Source organism: Perissodus microlepis, chromosome 2 (assembly GCF_051167445.1).
Source record: "Perissodus microlepis isolate ML-2025 ecotype Zambia chromosome 2, ASM5116744v1, whole genome shotgun sequence".
In the NCBI taxonomy this organism is placed as follows: Eukaryota; Metazoa; Chordata; class Actinopteri; order Cichliformes; family Cichlidae; genus Perissodus; species Perissodus microlepis.
In genome coordinates this window covers 28,695,903-28,716,503 of record NC_140462.1, presented here as the reverse complement: position 1 = coordinate 28,716,503, position 20,601 = coordinate 28,695,903, and the positions used below count along the sequence as shown (strand labels likewise).

At 38.2% G+C, this 20,601-nt stretch overlaps 1 protein-coding gene across 3 annotated transcripts in view; it reads right to left on the bottom strand.

Annotated features, from left to right (window-relative positions):
• fstl5 (follistatin-like 5) overlaps positions 1 to 5,335 on the bottom strand; it is a 201,345-nt gene extending 196,010 nt beyond the window's left edge. For all 3 annotated transcript variants that reach the window (XM_084954596.1, XM_084954604.1, XM_084954614.1), the window contains exon 1: positions 4,714 to 5,335. In XM_084954596.1, the coding sequence (XP_084810722.1) occupies positions 4,714 to 4,736 (23 nt within the window). In that variant the 5' untranslated portion in view covers positions 4,737 to 5,335. The remainder of the gene's footprint in view (positions 1 to 4,713) is intronic.
• Positions 5,336 to 20,601: the final 15,266 nt, after the last annotated feature.

The following is a 20,601-nucleotide window of genomic DNA, read 5'->3' as shown; positions in this document are numbered from 1 at the left end:
TCATTAAAATTTAATAAACTACCATCTTGTCTTTATTTTTAGTTAGCACAGACCTTACACACCTAAAGCTGTAAGCTAATGATAGTTATATAAGAGCAGATGCTGCTGGTGCAATAAGCTGTACGTTTTACGTCCAATGGATGATGATCTGATTAGTCGACTAATCGCAAAAATAATCGGTGACTAGTCGACTATCAAAATAATCGTTTGTGGCAGCCCTACTATTAAGTCATGAAACATAAAAACAAACAATTTTTATATGAAAATATACACTGAAAACACTTGAAATGTAGATTTAATCTCAGTTTTTTTTCACCATCTTTAGTCAGTTTTTTCTCAACTGCCGCCCCTTGTATTTAAAATAGGTAGGCAGACAACACCCATACTGCTGGTCAAACCCAGACTAACAAGGGAAAAACTACTAAAGGTGAATTCTGGAAATAAACACCCTATTAACACCCAATTTAAAAGTGCTTTTACTCTCCAAACTGCTCCAGTGGAGTCACCGTGCCCGTAAAGGGTAACTCTCAGGTGAGAATATACACAGTGTCATTATGACTGTGAAACCAGGCATTACTTAGGAACAGTCTGTTGCTGATAAATTCAGTCAGTACAGGTGGCATCTTTCAACAACTAACAGAATTCAAACTGAAGGAATAGAGAGATATTTTGGGATTCTGCTTATTTTCTTGCCAAGAGTGAAATTTGAAGACTGATGCCACTATTATGTCTGCACTGTAAACATTGAGCTTGGCAGGCAGGAAGAAGCTGCTAGCTCTTTTCAAAGTTCAAAATTACATCTGCTAGTATGGCTAAACCTCGCTAACTATCTGGCTATACTAAAATAACTCTGCAAATACTAAAAAACTAAATGAATTTTTGGTGTTGCACAGGATGTGCTAGAGACATTTCTTGGCCAACAACAGCTGTTTGCAGTGACTTCCTAGTCTTGTTGTCACAATGTGGCTGCCATTTCAAGAGTGAAGATGCACTGATGGTGACAGGCAAAATGTTGCTTCGTATATTAGATGGAAAGCCAAGGATCAGATGAACAAATTAGCTAAGAAATCTGCTGATTTGTGTTAGCAGGTACATTTTTAAGCTTTGAAAAACATCTGCTTCATGCTTTCCCTCACCTCCCGACTTTATGGTTGACTAAATTAATTTAGTCAACCATAAATTTGGTTCCAGTCAAAACATTTCTTCAAATGGTTGTAAAAACAAAAAAGTATGAGAGTATATCTTGAGCACTGAACTTTCTTTATCTGGTTCAGCTAATTCTAAAATATATTTTCTCATTTACTTTAGCTCCACTGATTCATTTCTATTTGCCCAAGGTGAATTAGAGTTATTTTGCAAAGCTTATGGAACTAAAATGTTTAAAGGGGATCTTTTATTCTCATTTTAAGCTCCTTAATTTTATTCTTCAACTCTGTTTAGGTAGTGTTACAAGATTCACGGTTCAAGGTCCCTGTCAGTTCGCTCTTTATCTCAGACTAGCTCATTTTTATTTTTATTGGCTGCCCCTCGTAAACATGAGACGTAAACAGCAGGTGGGCGGGGCTTCTGTGCTTACAGAAAGAGCTGACCGTTTAGGGATATCCTCTCAAATTGACACCATACAGGACCAAGAGCAGAAGAAACTGTCTGGGAGGCAGCGTTTAGAGCAGCTTTTGGCTTCACTTGGTAAAGCGTAAAAGCTCCCCTTTAAATCAACATAAACATGTACTTCTAAGAATAATGTTCTGCCCTTTAGATGAACCAGTTTCTGCCAAAAACCAGAAACAGTCCATATAAGAGTTATAGAATGGGCTCAAACTAGCACAGATACATTCATATTTATTTATATTCATTATATTTGGGCAGAGGCAGAAGTTTAAGAGGCATATATCTCTTAAACCTTTTCAAAAGCAAAGAAAACAATCTGTGTGACTGGATACCAAGAACATTTCTTTTGATGTCTTTTGGGTGAACAGACCTTTTAGATATCAAACGGAGCTTTGAAAAAGTGTTTATCAAGCATGGTGTTAAATTCTGAGAGTTGAAAGGTTGTGTGTACACCTCCATCTGCAAGGGACTCGAACACATCGTTCACTGTATAAACCCATTAAAGCAGCTTTACCGGCACAGCAAGTATGTTGTCTTGTGACACATGCTCAGGTCACATGTTAGAAACCTCAACACGGGAAACTGGTAGTGTTACAGTTTTTATCCCCCACATTTGATGAGTGTCTTGTACAGTTTTCAAAAGAGGCCAGAGCAGACCATTACTGGTTTAATGGGAAAACCTACTCGTACTGACCTGGCTGCAGCATGCACAGTTGTATCTGACATGTGTACAGAAAGACACAAGAGTACTTCTCTCAGAATAAAATCTGCTTTCAAAGACCATTTACCTCTCTAAAATAGCCCATAAAGACATCTCAGAGGATAATTGCTAAAGATTTTTGAACCTGCTGCGACGCCTGGACACCTGAGATCACGGTGAAAACCCTAAAATGGTACCATTTTCAGTGGCAGCGCAATTTTCCTTCCCAACATACAGCTTTATTGTCATATCACCCCAAATCTGCCCCCTGTAACTAGCCACCATCAGTGGGTGCTCACACCTTCAGATTGTGTGCTTTTCCTCTCAAAGCTGAAATGCCTTGATCAGTTTCCTAGCATTTTATTCTTCCTTCTAGTCAAAAGCATTATTGACTCAAAAGCCTTTGCCTCCCTACTGTGCCCAAAAGAAAGTCGTTTTAATGAAAAGCAGAGCAGCTCCATTAACACTATACCTGCTCAGCTGCCACCTACAGTATATTTTTTGTTAAATGGCTTAATTGGAGTCCAAAAAAGAAATAGAAAGACTTTTCTGGTCTTAGTGTGGTGGAAAAAAAGAATGTTTTATACGGCTATTTAGCTTTGTCATCTTGAACATTAATGTGCACTGATATTATTGGCATCATTCAGTGCACAAAGTCTACAGAGTCATTCTAAAAATGAGCATTGTCTTATCTCACTTTCCGCTTCCCTCTACAGCTGACTCTTATTTATTAAGACTGGTTTATCAAATATCCTCACTTCATTCTGCACAGTATATATAATATATAACTTACATAAATGATACATTACTTGGTTCCTGGCTTGTATTCAAGTGGAGAATCAATTAGTGAGTGCAGCCTTGAACACCAGATTCACAGATCCATCTAATGCACCATTGGAAATAGATTCTATCTTGCGGTTTCAAAGAGCTTCGAAAGATAAAGTGGATGCATTGCGGGAATGGAGTGTTTGAAGTTTGATCATAGAGGCCTACAGATGGCTGAACGTTCAAACTGCATGGCTTCTGTAGCATTTGTACTTTCTACACAAGATTTTTACTTGATGGTGCAATTAGTCAAGGAATGTGCCGGGATTGGCATCATCTGTGCACCTTATGAATTACAAAGTATGTCAACATTGTGTGGGAAGGGCCAAACACCAAGAATTTAAAGTATTTATGAAGACATCCTCTGTCTTGTCCCTTTGATGTGCATACTGCACTTACTGTAACCAAGTAAAGTTGTCACTGGGTGAATCAGGATTCAGTCTTGTCCACAAATCAAAAAAGAAAAGAATAATAAAGGTAAAAATTGAAGAGTTAGCCTAGTTTTTGTATAATCTGTGCAGATAGAGGTATTTGGATCATTTAAAGGCAAGAAAACACTAAGAAAAAAACACTAAAACTAAAACTCTTATTAAAGTGTCGAATGATGATGCATAAATGTGTTTAAAACATAAGTAAACCTGTAAGATTTCCAATTATATTGTCATCTGAAACATGAACTTCAAAAGAATGTGCTTTTATCCACAGAATATATTATTAAATTAATTTGAAACACGACAAATTCTGTTGTATATTAATGTGCACGAGTTCTACTTTTCCACACAAAAAACAAAAAAATAATGATGACGCTCCCACGTCCTGCAACAGTAACCTCGTGTAGTGGATTTAACATGTAAAATCTAAGTCGTATCGATTGAAGAACTTAATCTGGTTTTCTGCTGGGGTACTTTTAAGTCCGTCTGATGCACCGCAGCAGAGATTAAAACAATGACCCCCAAATATTTTCTTTCGCAAATCGACAGACAACACAGTTAACGGCCATCCCCGGCACAAGAGCCCGTAATATAGTACTGCCAAATGAGTCAGGCGCAAAGCAGAGGATGAAAAACAAAAGTATAATCCCTTCGCTGCTAACGGTGTCACTCAAGGATTAGCGTGCCAAGGGGGAAAAAAATAACACGCTAAGTACTACGCGGATAAATTAAAAGCTCTGGGCAAGGCGGCGTGCCTGCAATCGTTTCAGAAACATTGATTGTGTTACAATGGGGAATGTTTGTGCTTCAGTGCGCTCACCCTGACAGCATAACAGCAACTATAATCTCAACTTCAGATATCCGGATATCAGCTGATTTGAGTCTCCGGGACCTGGCTGAAAGTAAATTGAAAATGGTAAAAGCTTAAGGCAGTAGATTGAGAGATATTTTCTGAGTCGGGGAGACTGACCCGGTGGATTATTAGAAAAGAGTTGTGGCGCCTCACCGATGATGGGGGTTAAGCTGTGTGTCTGATAGCGAGTCACACAGAGATGAATGAGGACTTCCTCGGGAAGGCGCTCAGATCGGATGGGCTTTAACAATTAGTCCACAACAGCATATAAAACACACAAACACACATTTTCTTACCTGTGAATCCAGACGTTAACCATCCAGGAGGGTAATCCGAACAACAGTTGCGATGAACGGATTGAAGCAACACTTCTCAACAAAGTAAGGACCAATTAATGATAATCTCGAGGTCGGGTCAAATCCACGGACGGTCTGGGGGTAATTTCCGATGTGGGCAGAGAGCTGTGCTCCGTAGAAGTTTGCACCTCTAAGCAGCCAAAGGGCAGATTGTTAATCCTTTCCCAAAATAACACCAAGTACAGTAGAGCCGACGGAGGAAGGAGAAGGCGAGAGGAGGGTGTAGAGTTCAGCACCACGACAGAGTGGACAGCTCCGACGGCGCAGCGATCTCACCTCGGCCGCTTTCGGGTCTCGTGTGCGCCACTGAGGTAGGAGCCACCAGCCCCAACCTCACCTACTGGCTCAGTCCTGACCGGATTTACATACAATCACAGGGGAGGGAGGGAGGAGAGGAGGGGATGAACCAATCACAAATATCCCGTAGTAGGCAGTATAGGCAAGAGAACGAGCGCACACCGACAGAGTGGATGTGGAGCGGTTTAGTGCCTCCGTGCCAAGCGAAACAGTCCTTGACTAACACGGGAGGGAAAGCGAAGCGCGCGAAAGAGAGAGAGGGGGGCAGAGAGAGTGCGAGAGAAAGAGAGCGAGAGAGACGGGTCTTATGGCTGCCCCACTCTCTCACTTACTCACACAGAGACACACACGTATGTGTATTTATATTTATACGCACGCAGACTCATATATCAACCATAAAGTAATGCATTAACGGTGCTACATATTCCATTAATTAAACTCCATTCATTATCACCTTATTGCTGCTCCATAAAATTCTGTTTATACTGAATTAAATGTGACAAACCGCAAATGAGCAGATTTGGTTATTTCTTAGTTCTTTATTTCCTTTTTTGCTACAGACCATGTAAAACGGGAAACAGAAAAAATATTATTATTATTTTTTTCTTTTAGATACTTAGGTTTTAAACTAAAGTGAAAATGTAAAGAACATGCATTCAAGTATGTATATGTGTAAAAGTCTAAACTATCCTACAATGCTTTAAATTGGTGGCACAGTAAAGAAAAGCATATATTATTACTACTACGAACACTAATAATAATGATGATGTTCATAATATTTTAGTACATTTTTGAGTTTTATATCTTGTCCTCATACTTAAAGAACTAGTGTACATCCTTCACAACTGTCCACATTCAGTCTGTGGTGTCATGTCCTGCATCATTTATAAGTGAAGACACAACAATGTCAAGAGGGTTTGCCTTCGGGGTCTTATGCCAAGCTTTTCTGGCTTTAAATAACTTGATGTTGTACTGCAACTATGATACCTGTATGTGTGCTATGTTTATAGGATATCAGTAGATATACAAATGCAGTGATTTGAGCTTTTCCTTGATTTGTTATTCTTATATTTATTCTGTTTAGTCTATTGTTTAGCTTACTTTCTAGATGTTTTAAATTCCCCCTTTTTGATGCACGCTTAAAGTGAGACGACATTCCATTCTTACTTTATGTGTGTGCCACACTGCAGGCTGCTGCTGGTATATTATGATCCTAGCATACCACACCACCGTTTTTTATCCTTTTTGTGCATCAGTGGCTACTTTTAAAATGCACTGTAGCTCATTGTGAAAGATTTTCAATGGACAGCATCTCTGCAAAATAATGTTGCAGGTAGCAATCTATGCCACTTCTACATACTCACATATCAGAGAAGCACAACAGAAATGCAAACAATAAACAAATGTTTCCGCATTTGGCAATGTAAACATCTGGTGCATGTTTGGTGCTTCGCACACAAAAGGACTGGTGCACATTTCCTTCATACAGCAGTGGGAACAGTCAGCGAGGGAACTGTGCGGCGCTGTAACATTAGTCTTCATGACTGAACAGACAAAGAAAGAAACAGCACCAGTAGAAACCTTGGCTGTGTCTCAGACCAGTTTCCAGTTCAGCACATTAGAAACTGTCCAGGGAATAAGATATTTTCTGGGTTGTTTCAGTGCAAGAAAAGTTCAGTTCTGTGGAGAAAAAAATTATCTCAGGAAATGGAATGATGGCTCTCTGTCATCAGTGCCTGGAATTGCAGCACTTCTATTTCACTTGAGTTTGTCTTTTCTTGTAGTAGGGAAAGACAGCTGGACCTAATAAGCAAATTATTGTTCCAGCATGTTCTTTTTGTTGGAATATTTCCATTATTAAATTGTCAGTAAACTTGCAAAGTGAACGTCATGGGTTTAAAGTAGCCACCTGACTGTACTGTATTTATTTATTCTGTTTGGCAAGCACATATTTCTGACGTATCCATGCTATTATGAGAACTGCACGTGCCTTTGAGTCACCAATCCTTCAGTCTTCAGTGAATAAGTAAGCTTATAATAAGCTAGTGATTACCTATTGAACTGAAGAATGATTTGAAATTACAGATGTACTGTAAAACACAGAAAAGAAGTCGGCACTTGCTGGTTTATTGATTTTAGTGACATCTGCTCACCCAGCATGCACACAAAAACTTTCTCACTTCCTGCTTGGGTGCTAAAAAAATACATGGCCAGTGTCTCTCTGGTAAACTATCCTCACACATAAGTGACACATGGTCTGTTTCTGGGAGGAGGGAAAGGAATAATAATAGATTTCAATGAATAAGTCTGGTGCTACAAAACACAAAAAAAATCAGCAGCAATTTATTAGGTTGTAACTCAGGACCAGCTGTCATGTATTAAAATGAAATGTTTAATGGGCTTATCAGAGAAAGTGTACTGTATTACAAAGCAGCAGGAGACAGAAATCAATCAAAATGAAATGAAAAATGACAACAAAACGATAGCAAAGACACACAAAGGAAGTGAAATGAGTTGCAGAAGGACCACAAGAAGAAGCAAAAACTGCAAGAAACACAGGCTACAGAGTAAAACAAAGTAATGAAAAAGTAATAAGAAATAGATGATAAATTGCCGTCCTGTCCATGGTGTAAGACGTCTTTCACCCCGTGACCCAGAATTTTGTAAGTGGGAGAAAAAGCATAGATGGATTGTAGACAGAGGTGCAAAACAGCTACAAAAAACGAAATCGACATAAAATCCCCACAAACACACATAATATTACTCAAAATAGCTCAGGGGTGTAATTCTGGAGACAGACCATGATAGGTGCATAGTTTGTGGTCTTTGTCTCTTTTTTGGTCTGTAGGTGTTGCATTGCTGCAGAAAGAGGGTCTTATACATCTTTGCACAGGGACTCACCCATGCTAATATGTAAAGAAAAAAAAGTTTTACTTTAAAAATAGTATTTTGACAAAAACAGTCAAAATCAACATTTACTTACCAGCTTTTGCCCAGAACTTCACCTGTAGAGTTTATTTTACCCAACTATAGCTCCAAACGTCCTGTGATTACAACTGAGATGTTTCTATGATATCTGAACAAAGAGAACACATTTTGTGGAAACCTAAAAAATAAAAAATAAAATAATAAAATAAAATAAGAAACAGCTGTGACTGTTTTTTGTGACTGTATGCATGATAGGAGTGTTTTCAGATCTGCCATCTGGTTTAAGGTATAGGAATTAAATAGTGTTAATGTTAGGGAATGAGTATGTTTGCTGGCTAAAAAACTTGCAAGAAACAAAAAAAAAAAACAACAAAAGCATGCTGACTGTTTGGAGTAAACAATGCAAGTCAAAGTCTTCCACTTTGTATTCAGAACTACCTCCCTCCTAAGTGTTGTGACATTATCAAACCTCCCATCCTTCCACTGTTGCTTGTGGCAGAGGTGAGTCACTCAAGACACAAAAGGTCACTTGTTAGGAAAATGTAAACACAGGTCATTTGAAGCATTTGAACAAAAAACAATGGTGACGTTTTGTCATGAAGGCAGAGTTCTTGTGAGTGACTATCACATAGACTAAGCCACAATATTCTCAGCTTCTTGTGTATCTGTTTCCCAGAGGTGGAAAGAGTACTAAAATATTTTACTCAAGTAAAAGTACTATTACTTTGCTGAAATTTTACTCAAGTACAAGTAAAATTACCTGTCTAAAAATGTACTCAAGTAAAAGTAAAAAGTAGCTCATTTAAAATGTACTCAGAGTAAAAGTTACATAGTTACTTTTCTGTCAGCAGGAGGACAGCCGCTTCGGAGTAGTGCAAAAAAAGACAGTGGGATATAAATCTCAAAGTAGTTCTTTTTTAGTGAAAAGAAAAACTTTACAAATTAAAGTGCAGTGGCAGTTAAACTGCAAGTCTATACATGAAAATGGATAATGGTCACCAAACCAATCAACCAAACTGTCAGGTATCACAGTGTTTTCAATACAAAACCATATCATTCTTTCACATTCTTTCTAAACTGTCAAATAAGAGAACAAGTACTGAACTGAACGGCAGCTGCTTTAAAAATGTTTTTTAATTTTTTAAACTTGGCCCTGCCCTACTGTACCTCTAGAATAAAGTTCCTTTGTATCCATCCTAGAGTGTTACTCTCTGAACTTCCTGTTAATTTTGAGGAGCAGTTGATTTTCAAAGTTAGTAGAGTTCATCCTTGCTCACTTTGCAGTGAACAGTAGTCCAGCACAGCTAAAGAGACGCTCGAAGGCAGCTGAGGCAGGCAGGCCAGTGTTAAGTTTGAGCGAAAGTTTTTTGACGTCCCTAATAAGACATCAATGCATTACATAGCTACCGCTGGTAAATTATACCAATATACCTCGTGTTTTTTTTTATTGGACAGTAACAGGCTAGTTAACGGGAGGTTGCAAGTGCTAATTAACAAGTAACAGAAGTCAGCTGTCTTTGACTAATCTAAGGTAAGTGAGCGCTCTGTTATTCTTTTGCCTGCAGTGTGAACATATGTGGGTTAAGTAAGAAAGTAGCCGCTTCTGTCTTTAATTTAACTATTTTTTAAAATAAATTATTATTATTAACAAACAGGAAAAACGTAGGTAAACACATTTTCTTTTGGCAATTTACCAACCCAGTAAAAAAAAATGTAAGTTGCGTGGACAACAACGTGCCCGATTACAGCAAGTTGCTAGTACCAACCAACGTTATCTGTGTTCTTCACAGATGTCTTAACTTAATGTGATTAATTTGAGCACAGCCTTTTTGCTACCATAACGGTACGAGTTGTATTTAACTTACCTCTACATGCTTGCGCAGGTTTGATGTGGAATTTTTAAAAGCTGCTAACTCGGTCTCTCTGGGCAAACACAGCTTACACTGCATAATAAAGCTGTTGCCTTTCTTGCACTTGAAGCCGAAATGGTCCCTTAAATACGGCCAGGGGTTCACATCCGTTTCTTCGAGTTCAGGGTCAGCAGAATTCGACGGGGCTTCTTTTTTCACTGGATCCGTAACACCGATGTCAGACTCCATCTTTAACGTGACCTTAGCGCCAATTTGTTCTACTACCCATCATTCCCTGCAGTATTTCCGAAGCGCAATGTTTTTTGTTTTTTTTAATTTACTCAGTAACGGGTGTGATTGAAAACGTAGCGAACTACAATACTTTTTAAAAAATATACTTAACTAAAAGTAAAATTACAGACTTGAAAAATGACTTTAAAAAGTACAAATACACAAAAAACTACTCAATTACAGTAACGCAAGTAAATGTAATTCGTTACTTTCCACCTCTGCTGTTTCCTCAGTTCACCAACCTGATGGCTTCCTCTGCACACACAAAATACCTCACGTGCATCTATCTTCAGCATTCATTATCAAACTTTAAATCGTTTAATCACATGTTGTTTGGCCTGCATGCTACGGAAATGATAGAAACAAAGATGGACATAAAAACTGAAGCATATTAAACAGTAAATCTGCACATAACATGTATTAAAATGAAAACCTTTTAAAAATCAACAAATGCTCACTTTTTGAAAAAATCTGGTTAATGTAAAGTGAGTTATTCTAATTAACTGATGAAAAAATTGTAACTGCAGTGATCTGAATATTGAGTTAAACCATAGACCTTATATAAAAGATGGATTTAGCACAGTTGTTTGTCTCAAACATCTGATAAACACTAAAAAAAATAGCTATATAAAATAAATCCCCAAAAACCACATACAAAAGATAAAGTAGTAAAGTATATGTAAGATAATGACTTTACTATGAAATTTAATAGAAATTAACAATTTGAATTTATCCATACATTACCTTCACTTGTGAAGTGTATCCACTTCACGTCAGCAGCACGTGGCACATAGTTGCTTAAGTGACAGAATTTAATCCACTTTCTACGGTCTCTGGTCACCAGGTTGCTTAGATGAAGTTTTAGTGATGTGAAGTTGGCAGGGCCTGGGTTAAACTTTTCTCAGCTTCAGGGCAAGGGATTCACATGGCTGCCAGTGAAGGATATTGGGGATTGACATAAGACAGGCTGGTAAATACAGCAGTATGGGTAAAAAGAGGGTTACCAAGAAGTGAAGCCTGGAATGTCTGCTAATGACCAACCATCACAAAATGATGCATAATGCGCACTTCCTGTGTGGACGCTCCTAAAGCACAGAGAAATGGTTATTCAAAGTGATTATTCAGTTTTGAATTTCCTTTATGTACTTACCATCACAAAAAATAAATAAGCGCCCGACATCATAACAATGTGTGGAAAGAGTTCTTGGAATTTTTCACACAAGCCAGAGAGTTTTCTGGAGCCAGCACCTGCTGACTCTCACTGGTAGCAAATTTAAGGTACATTTATACTGGCAGTAATGTCATGAGGCTGTTTTAATTGGTAGATTCCACATGAAAGAGACACATTTTGCCTGAAACCGAAAGTCTAAATCTAAAAGACTAAAAAAAGCCCATTAAAAACTGCCAAAATGTGAAAATAGCCAGCCCTCCTCTGGCATCTTGGCCCCTGCGTTCAGATGAGGCATAGGTATAGAATAATTGGTCTCGCACAAATTCATTCCCCACTCATCAGGTAAAAGGCTAACTCAATGCTCCACCACTGCTTAATTCATGTGCACACTTTTTTTTTTTTTTTTTTGCTCTTTATACTTCACGAAAAAATAAAACAGCCCACACAAGGTGTAGGAGTCAAGTTCCCTCTCAGACCACTTGAATTAAAGCATGCTGAAAGGTTATTATGGATTTATTTGTCCACCGATGCCCAAAACACACCAGCATTAAACCGCTGAAATGTTTGCCTTCATGTAAATCCCGAAAACATGTCACAGGCTTCACGTCACATGTGTAAACAGTCACATCACCATAATCAAACATGATGTACGTGCTGACGCTCACTCAGCACATATGCCAAAAGTGCTGCTGCTCATGTGAAATGAAGTTACAGCATGATTCATTAAGGCAAATAAGACAGAGCTCTCCCTTGACATTCTCCACACAAATCCAGAGATTATGTTGCCACATCTGTGCTTATAAACTACCCGTGTGTATATGTCACATGGGCGCAGCTGAGATGGCTGTAATTTATCATGCAGACAATTAATGCCCTGCATGTTAAATAAGAAAGTCGAGGAAGGACTTGTCTCCACGGGTGCAATAAAGCATGCTGCTGTGCTCAAGCTGCAAATTCATTGTGTGTGTTCAGGCTTTTGTGTTGAGAGGTTGTGGGTATGTTGTGCATAAGCCTGGTTTTGAAAGAGCCTGTATACATACACACACACGCACACACACTGAAGTGTTAGAAACTCCACTTCTGTATCTGTTCATATGTGAGCAGGCTTTTCTTTTGAAAATAATGGATGCGAGAGAATAATCAGAGAGTGTGTGTGCGCGTGTGTGTGTAGGCGTGTGGTGGAGACTGTAATAGATTGTGACACATTGTATGGGCAGCGTCAGCAAGAGCACGCGCACACAGATGTGATATGTGACCAGTTTCGCATCCCATTATCTGTTAAACTGCGTGCTGTCGTGCACGACTCCAGATTGCGATGTCAACTTGATGTACATTCACTGTGCTCGCTGCATTAGGACTGAGCATATGGCTCCCACTCGCCACTCTCTGGGCCTCTGCTCGAACCGAGGGACGTTAGCTGGGATCCATCTTTCTGAGCCGAGGCTTTGTATTCAACCTCGGTGAATTTGCAGCTGCTGTGCTGGAAGCTAAAACAAAGAATACTTATAGAGCTATGCTTTAGTCAAAGTGAGAGTTCAAACACTTGAAAAGAGAGAGTGCAGTTGCCACAGTTTATAAGTAAATTTCTTTACGGAGTGATTTGTACGATGTGGTGGAAAGGACATCATTCTCTGTGGGGATCTCGAAGGAAAATGCTTCTGAAGCACAAAAAAAAATTGAAAGCCAGTTTGCATGCTTCAGCCTCTCACCTGTGTGGATTTGTTGATTTTCTCTGCTTTGAACTGAGTTCTGAAGTGTGTGTCAAAAAAAGGTGTCACTTTTTACCATGAGAAAGTATGATGGACACTTTTCACCGTTTTACAACATATTTCAGAGGCCATGTTTGGATTCACAATAGCTCTTCATCAAAGAAGTTTAGCCCGAGCATTCATTTCAAGGAGACCTCTGCTTCAGTACAGCGCGATTACTGACAAAGATGACTAAAAAAGGCTCAACTTTTTAGAGCCAGTCGCTGCTTTGTGGAGTGGAATGTGTGCTTTTACCGCGAATCTTTCCATTATCTGAGAAATCGTTGTACTATAAATGTTTTTTTTGTCTTTTAAGAACCCTTCAGACTTGATCTAATCCAACTGGACCTCAATCATATTTCTTCTTTTCTCTGATTCCTGCACTATGTGCACAGCTCCTTGATTTGAATGTCCATTAAATAATCTATCGATTTACATCTGTTGTTTTTATAAGCATTTTTATCTGAATGCACTTACAAATGCTTTAAACATTTGTCCACAAGGTGATGACTTTATGTACAAAGTAATACTAGCCTACTGTTCAAACACCTTTGAGATCATCATCTGAAAATGCATCTGCCTTTTAGTTTAGTGTTTTGGGCTACAGACTTTTTTTCCCACGCTCCTCGAGGCTTTCAACAGCCTTTTCACACAGTTGTTTTGCTCTTTTCATTTATGCACAAAGTAATTCTTAGAAAATGAGTGGATGTTGTTGCTAAGTCATTCCTAATGGAACACTCTACAGCTACATTCATAATGCATGCAGCAGTCACGGCACTTTGACTGAAAGCTTTTGTGTCTGGCTGGAGGTCAGAGTCCAAACATTGCTCTGATATTTGAGACTAGAAACCCAAACAGACCTCAAACAAAGACACGGCACCATGCTGCTTTCAGGCCACTGCAACTTCAATTTGTGACTAGTGTTTGTTGCACTCAAATGATTGCATCTTGGCAAGGAATTCAGCCCAGAATTTATGTAAAACAATCTGTGCTCAACACATATTTGAATTACAAAGACTGTACTCTGATGGGAAAGACAGTTTGGATGCTGCTCAGTTATTAAGGTTATTATTTATGCATATTTTATTACTTTTAGACGTATTCATGATTGCAGAAACATTTAACAGTAGTTGCTGGATATCTCAGTACCTACTACTGCAGCCAGTTTTTCCGCCTAATGGATGTGAACTAAAAAGTGGATCACCACTAATCAAAACTTTGTGCACATGCTACAACCGAGTGTTGTAGCCTTTTGATGTGCTTCTTAGCTAAACATTGTTCCCCAAAGGATGTGGTATGAAATCAATCTCAGCAGGACGAAAAACATAAAACACTTCTTTTGACCGAAAGAGACATGGTCCACTTTTAAAGCAGGTCTATGAATGAGTTCAAAAAAGCTTTGATTAGAATTTTTCAGTGCAAGTTTATCTTCTGGGAGATAAATTTGACTGAGATTACATGCTCAAAGTCATACTTGCATTTTGACTTGACAGTAAATATACTGTGTGTGTGTTTGTGTGTGTGTGTGTGTGTGTGTGTGTGTGTGTGTGTGTGTGTGTGTGTGTGTACTATGTGTACACCTGCAAGAAACACATGCCAGACTTGATAAGGAATGCTGGATATACACATATGCAAAGATGAAATTTGCCTTTGACATTTTTCAAAATTATCTGCTAATGGATGGGGTGTGATTGGCAAATGCATAGCCTGTATATAAAGAGCATAAACCCATAAAATCCACAAGTAAATACCCCTCGTGATGCTATCAGTTAAGCCACATTAACATCAAGGTGTAAATCCAGCAAGCTTGAAAGCTCATCATGTGCAGCAGAAAATATAATAATAAATATACATCCTGAATTATGCAGAATGAACAGGTAACAGGCTGTCAGATTGATTGAAGATGGTGAAGCAAAGCAAGCTGTTAAATTTAATGAAGACAGGTAAGCATTTAATTCAGACAGAAGTTTTTCCAGTAGGTGCAAATCATAAAAAGCACAGAGAGGGGGGGATAAAGTATTGGTTAATCCACGTAAAAATAATCCAAGCAAAGACACAGAATGTGCCTAAAGTGTTTGTAGTTCCCAGCTGAGGGGTCACAGCTCTGCACACGGGTTCAAGATAACTCTGAGTCCAGGAATAAGAATATTCTGCCCAACAGATCTGTTTTGTTATTTAGACTTTTGTCAAATCTTTGCTGCTTTTATGAAATACTTTTATCCATTAGTGCTTCAAACAGTTGTTTAAATAGCACCACTGAATCTTTAGAGGGGAAGTGCCTCTTTGCTTTAAATCTGAAATATGATAGGGGAATCCAACCACACACTGTTGCCTTCAAACTGCAAAGATCCACTTCTTAAATCTTCAACATACCATTGTATTTTAAAAACATATGCGCACGCAACTTTCATACAGATATATCGTATATGTGCAAAGTCCAACATTTGTCTGTGAAATATAACAAAGTCAAGTCTGATCGGTGTTCTTCTGTTCTTGTTCTTTAGACCCTTCCATGAAAAGCTTTCATGCAGTCCTGTGAAAAACTAAGACCACCCCATGATTAAATAGCTTGAAGAACCACCTTTAGCAGCAACAACCCAAAGTAACTGTTTTTTGTACGAGTGTATCAGTCTCACACTCATTGTGGTTTGTTGGCATCTATTTATGAACACCAAGGTCGCATCACAACATCTGAACTGGATTGCAGTCTGGATGTTGAGTGAGCCATTCCAACAACATTCTTTTCTTTTTCAGCCATTCTGTTGTAGGCTTGACTTGTGGGTTTGCTTGGGATAATTCCTGAAACATTTCTTCTTCAGATGTAGCTTTGAGAGCCATGCTATCAAAAGCTTTTTAGAGAGTAGAAGATTTTTCTAATTCTACTGCCATTTACTTTAACATTAAACATGTTAAATGAGGTCTGTAGAGCCTGAGATGTAGTTCTTGGGTTTTTTGCAGTTTCTGTGAACGCCGCATGGTCTGACCTCAGGGTGAATTTGTCCAAACATCCACTCCTGGGAAGATTATGGCACAACTGAATGCTCCAGATCAGACAACTGCCAAAACTTGCCGATGATCAGTTAATCAATGCACTTGATTTGCAGCACCTGGCTGCTGCTTGCCCTCTTAATTCCCATGGAAGTAGAAGGGTAGACTTAGTTTTTCCACAGGACTGCATTGAGTCCTGTGATAATGTTCTTTTTCAAATGACTGACAGTCATTCATATAATCTTTTATACTGTTTATGACCTCAAAGTCATGCTTAATTAAATTGCCACAACTATCAAAAGGTGATTGACAGTCCAGACACTGAATGCATATCAAAGTCAAAGCTGGGAACCAGAGAATGAGATAAACTGAGGTTAGAGAAAAGAGATTTGTATCAATGCTAATTGCTGGCATGAAGGGGAAAAGGAATTAAGCATTATACATGTATATAAGATGTAGAAGTTCTTCTCTGTAGTCCACAAATAAATAAAACCAGTGAGATGGACTGAAACTCTGTACAAAAACAGACATGATGGTGTGGATGTAAAGTATAGCTTGATTAAAGTTATTTTATAACTGCGTGGATGTTAAGCTGCATATTACAAGATTTCCACCCCCAGGTGTCAGGGCCTACACATATAACAACACAAAGACATTTAAAAGAACACATATTTTAAAAGCAAAGGTTAGAAACTTCTGCCTAGTGCCAACTTATAACTGATATAGGAGCGAGGTTTAGAGTGTATTCAAAAAGACTTTGAGTCTTCTGCTTCTGCTTCAAGGACAGCTCTTAAATTCATTCCAAAGTTTGATTTTCTGTTATTAATGAGGTTATATTGCTGTGTTTGACATGAGATTATCTTTGTGACCCGAAGGCCTGATTTTCATCTTGAATTACCGTGCAATATGTCTGGATGTGCTGTGTGGCTTATGAACACTCCAAATCACAGCCTTATACTTACATCTATGATTTATATGCGCGCCTGCATTCTGTCCATATTGTGATCAGATCTCATTATGCAAAGCAAGCGAACATGGCAGCTCTTGCTCTACAGCTTGGACTTAATTTTGCTTTTGCTGCAGAGGTAGGTCCTCTGTCACAGCAAATGGCTTTCTGTTAAGAAGAGATAGAAGTGGCAAAAGGAAAGGCTGTGTTGATAAAGGGTTTACCTGCTTATGGGAGGTTTCTCGGCTGAACAATTACATTTTAAAGAATAATGTCATACCACTTATACCCCAACAAAAGACACACTGGTTTCTTTTGTTGAAGTAACCATACATTTTTCATTTTTGTGGCTAAGTTAAAAAAACCGGACGTAAGTGACAACAAGATTTCAGTGAGTGTTACATTTCTCTTTAGCCCATTATTGTGTTGCTTTTGCCAGTTTGTAGAGTTTTTCTCTCCTGGTATTCTATCTGGCCCAAGATTTCATTGTGCAAAATGAAACATATATTATGTACTTTCATCTGACATATTCCCAAAAATATTAAATGAATACTGTAAAGTAGGATAAAATGTGGGACAGGTGCTGAATTTGGATCTATGGAGGCTCATGTGGCAGAAGTCCATTTTTCTGCTGTAATCCAGGAATGCTATAATTCAGAAATTTTGCTATGGTTCCATAGTTAAATGAACCTGGAAATGGTAGGCAACTGGTTTTGATGCATGTGGGAGTGACAGAAATGCTACCCCATCAACAGCAATATGTATATTGCAACAGGCAGTGCACACAGTGGATTAGCTGCTAGGTACAAATCTGTTTAAATAAATATATGTTTTTGAGAGGCTGACAGCTCTGAGACCACTGACAGTTTTCTGACATATCTAATCAAACTATCAACAAAGTCAAGAACATCAAAAATGTCTCAGAACTCCAAATATGTACATTTACCTGATATTTCACTCAGTAGTACCTCTATGTTTTTTCTTCTTTTGTTTAACTTTAGCGCTCAATATCCAGACACTCAAAAAAATGCACTTATCCCATGTGCTGCTTTCAACATTTTCATACTAAAATAATTTAGCATAAATTGATTTTTAAAATTACAGCAATAGTGCAACGTGTAAAGGGAAAAAAACTTAATTAACACGATACAAATAAATTTGAGTTCACATACAGTACGGGAAGTCTTCTTATGCTGTAATTAACACAACCAGAAACTGTTTTTTTCTTAATTGGTGAGTCGTGTGACTGAACATGTTCATTGCCTCATCTGTCACGTTCAGGGATTTGGCTCTGGCTGAGTTTCAGCTGCTAGTGAAAAATTACTGAAAAGATAAATAATGAAGTGAACGCTACACTGAAGGGGTAAAGTGCAAATGCTGAACCTTTAATCATTTCATCCTCACCGTCCTTATGCCCATCTGTTGTTTCATTGCAGTTAAGTACTGCAACAACTTGTTAATTAAAGACTTTTTTCTAAAGAGAAACTACGGCTTTTGTTTTGACCTCACTAATGAGACTTACAGTATCCTTTTCAGAAAAGTCCAAAAAGTTGCACTTTGTAACTTTGCTATAAATTATTGTTAGTTATCAGCTCTACTTGGATTTTACTGATTTCTAACAAACACTACTACCAAGTTCAGATATTAAATATTACCACCATTAAACATCCAGTCAATCTATATTTATTGAATGGTGCTTTTTCTTTGCATCTTATCTTACCATACCTTATTTGTTATTTTTTCTCTATTTTTAGTTTAAAACTGTTTTATCTATTTTATATTTTTTTATTAATTTGTACTTAATGTACTCTTATCCTGCTTTCATTTTCAAGTTTTACTTTACAGTTTGATTTGATTTTATTGCTCCTTGTTTTATGTCTTATTATTGGCTTATTAACCTGCATTATAGCTGTGTTATAGGTGCTATGCAAATCAGGTCTGACTGACTGACTACACCCAGGTTTGTTATATTTAGTCGCAGTGTGGCTTAGTGTGGCTTGGAATGACATTATATATGCGTGTGAGTACCCACAGAGGCAATGGGTTTGACAAGGTAAAAAGAACATTAATATAGAACTCTTGTTTGAAATCACATTGGTTTAGAAAGTAGAAAGAGCAGAAGAAGCAGTTTAGTCCAGACAACCTCTGGATCAGTTTTAAACAAATGGTGCTAACTGGTAAGTCATCATTACTGTGATATGTACAGTAAACATGTTGCAAATGACTGCCTGAAATGGAATCAAAACAGAAAGTTATTTTGTTTACATGCACAAAGCAGTCACACTTAGCATCAGATGTTTGACCTTGAAAAGAATGATTTCTTTTCTTTTTTTTCCCACTGGGCACAGCATATTAAATGTGTAATGCCTGTCATCAGAATACTAATTAAAGCAGAAGGACACATGGTCTGTATAGCTATTATGAACATGTCATTACTTGCTTATTAATCACGAGTCATAAAGTCCATAAAGCCTTTGTGATTGCCACAGTGAACATTGTTATCACACATTTTTCTCATATAGCGCAGACATATTACCAACATATTAGTGACAAATGTCTTTGTGTGGCTTAAACTGAACATTAAATTATAATGTTAATGTTTCCTATAAGAGGGAATTCAGTTTCTTTAAGCATTACTGTTTGATGTTGCTGTAGGCAGCTACATCTCTTTTCTACTGCTCCACTTGTAGGCTGCCACAGTAAAATCATTTTACCCTGTCCACAGCATCCTCTTGTATCAAACCAACCTCTCTATATGTCACATAATGACATATAATCAGCCTACGTATGTGAAGTTAAAACCCTTGATTTATACATCTAGCAAACAAATTACAGAGATATTATACAGTCTCCAGCATTAAGGGAATTATCCATCCAGCTAGTGACTTTTGTCCTCCAGGGACCAGCATGGGAGTTTGTGGTTGTGAACTTGTCCTATGCAGACCCTTGCAAACCACTGCCCCTTCCACCAGGGGGCAGTGTGCAAGACTGTTTTTTCTGTTGCTCATTTAGCTTAACACTAGTCATATGAAGCAAAGTGAAGTGTCGTGAAAGTGAAACTGTGATTTGGGAGAAATAGTCAACCTATACCTGGGTAGTGGGTTTTAGATGTCTACAAGCAAGGTATGCTGTGGTTGCATATCCAAAAACCTTCACTCATTGTAGGCAAAGTGAAGTGCAAATCCTATGCATTGCTAGTAAAAAGCATAGACTGTATCTGAAAGATGGACTGAGCTACAGTGATGCCACACCTTTTTGGTTTTAGAAGTTATTGTATGCAGAGTGCATCACATAGACCAATGCGCTGATTAGTGCTAATTAGCATAGCAACAGGACAGACTTCTTGAATGGTCTGCTAGCACACTTGGCTGCGCATGAAGACTATTTAGCATTAAGTGTTCCAAAAGGCGCCAGCAATGCTACAAAATCAATGTGAGTGCAGTTCCCTGTTCAACTTGAATTTACGTTGAAGCCAAGCAGGTAGGTAAGTAGTAGCTACAGCTACCAGTGTTAGAACCTGTCTTTCAGTCAAAGTGGCAATAACGCCAACTTTAAGCTTTAATTAAGTGAATGAGTTATATTAAAATCCAGTTCCTGTTCAGTGTTTTA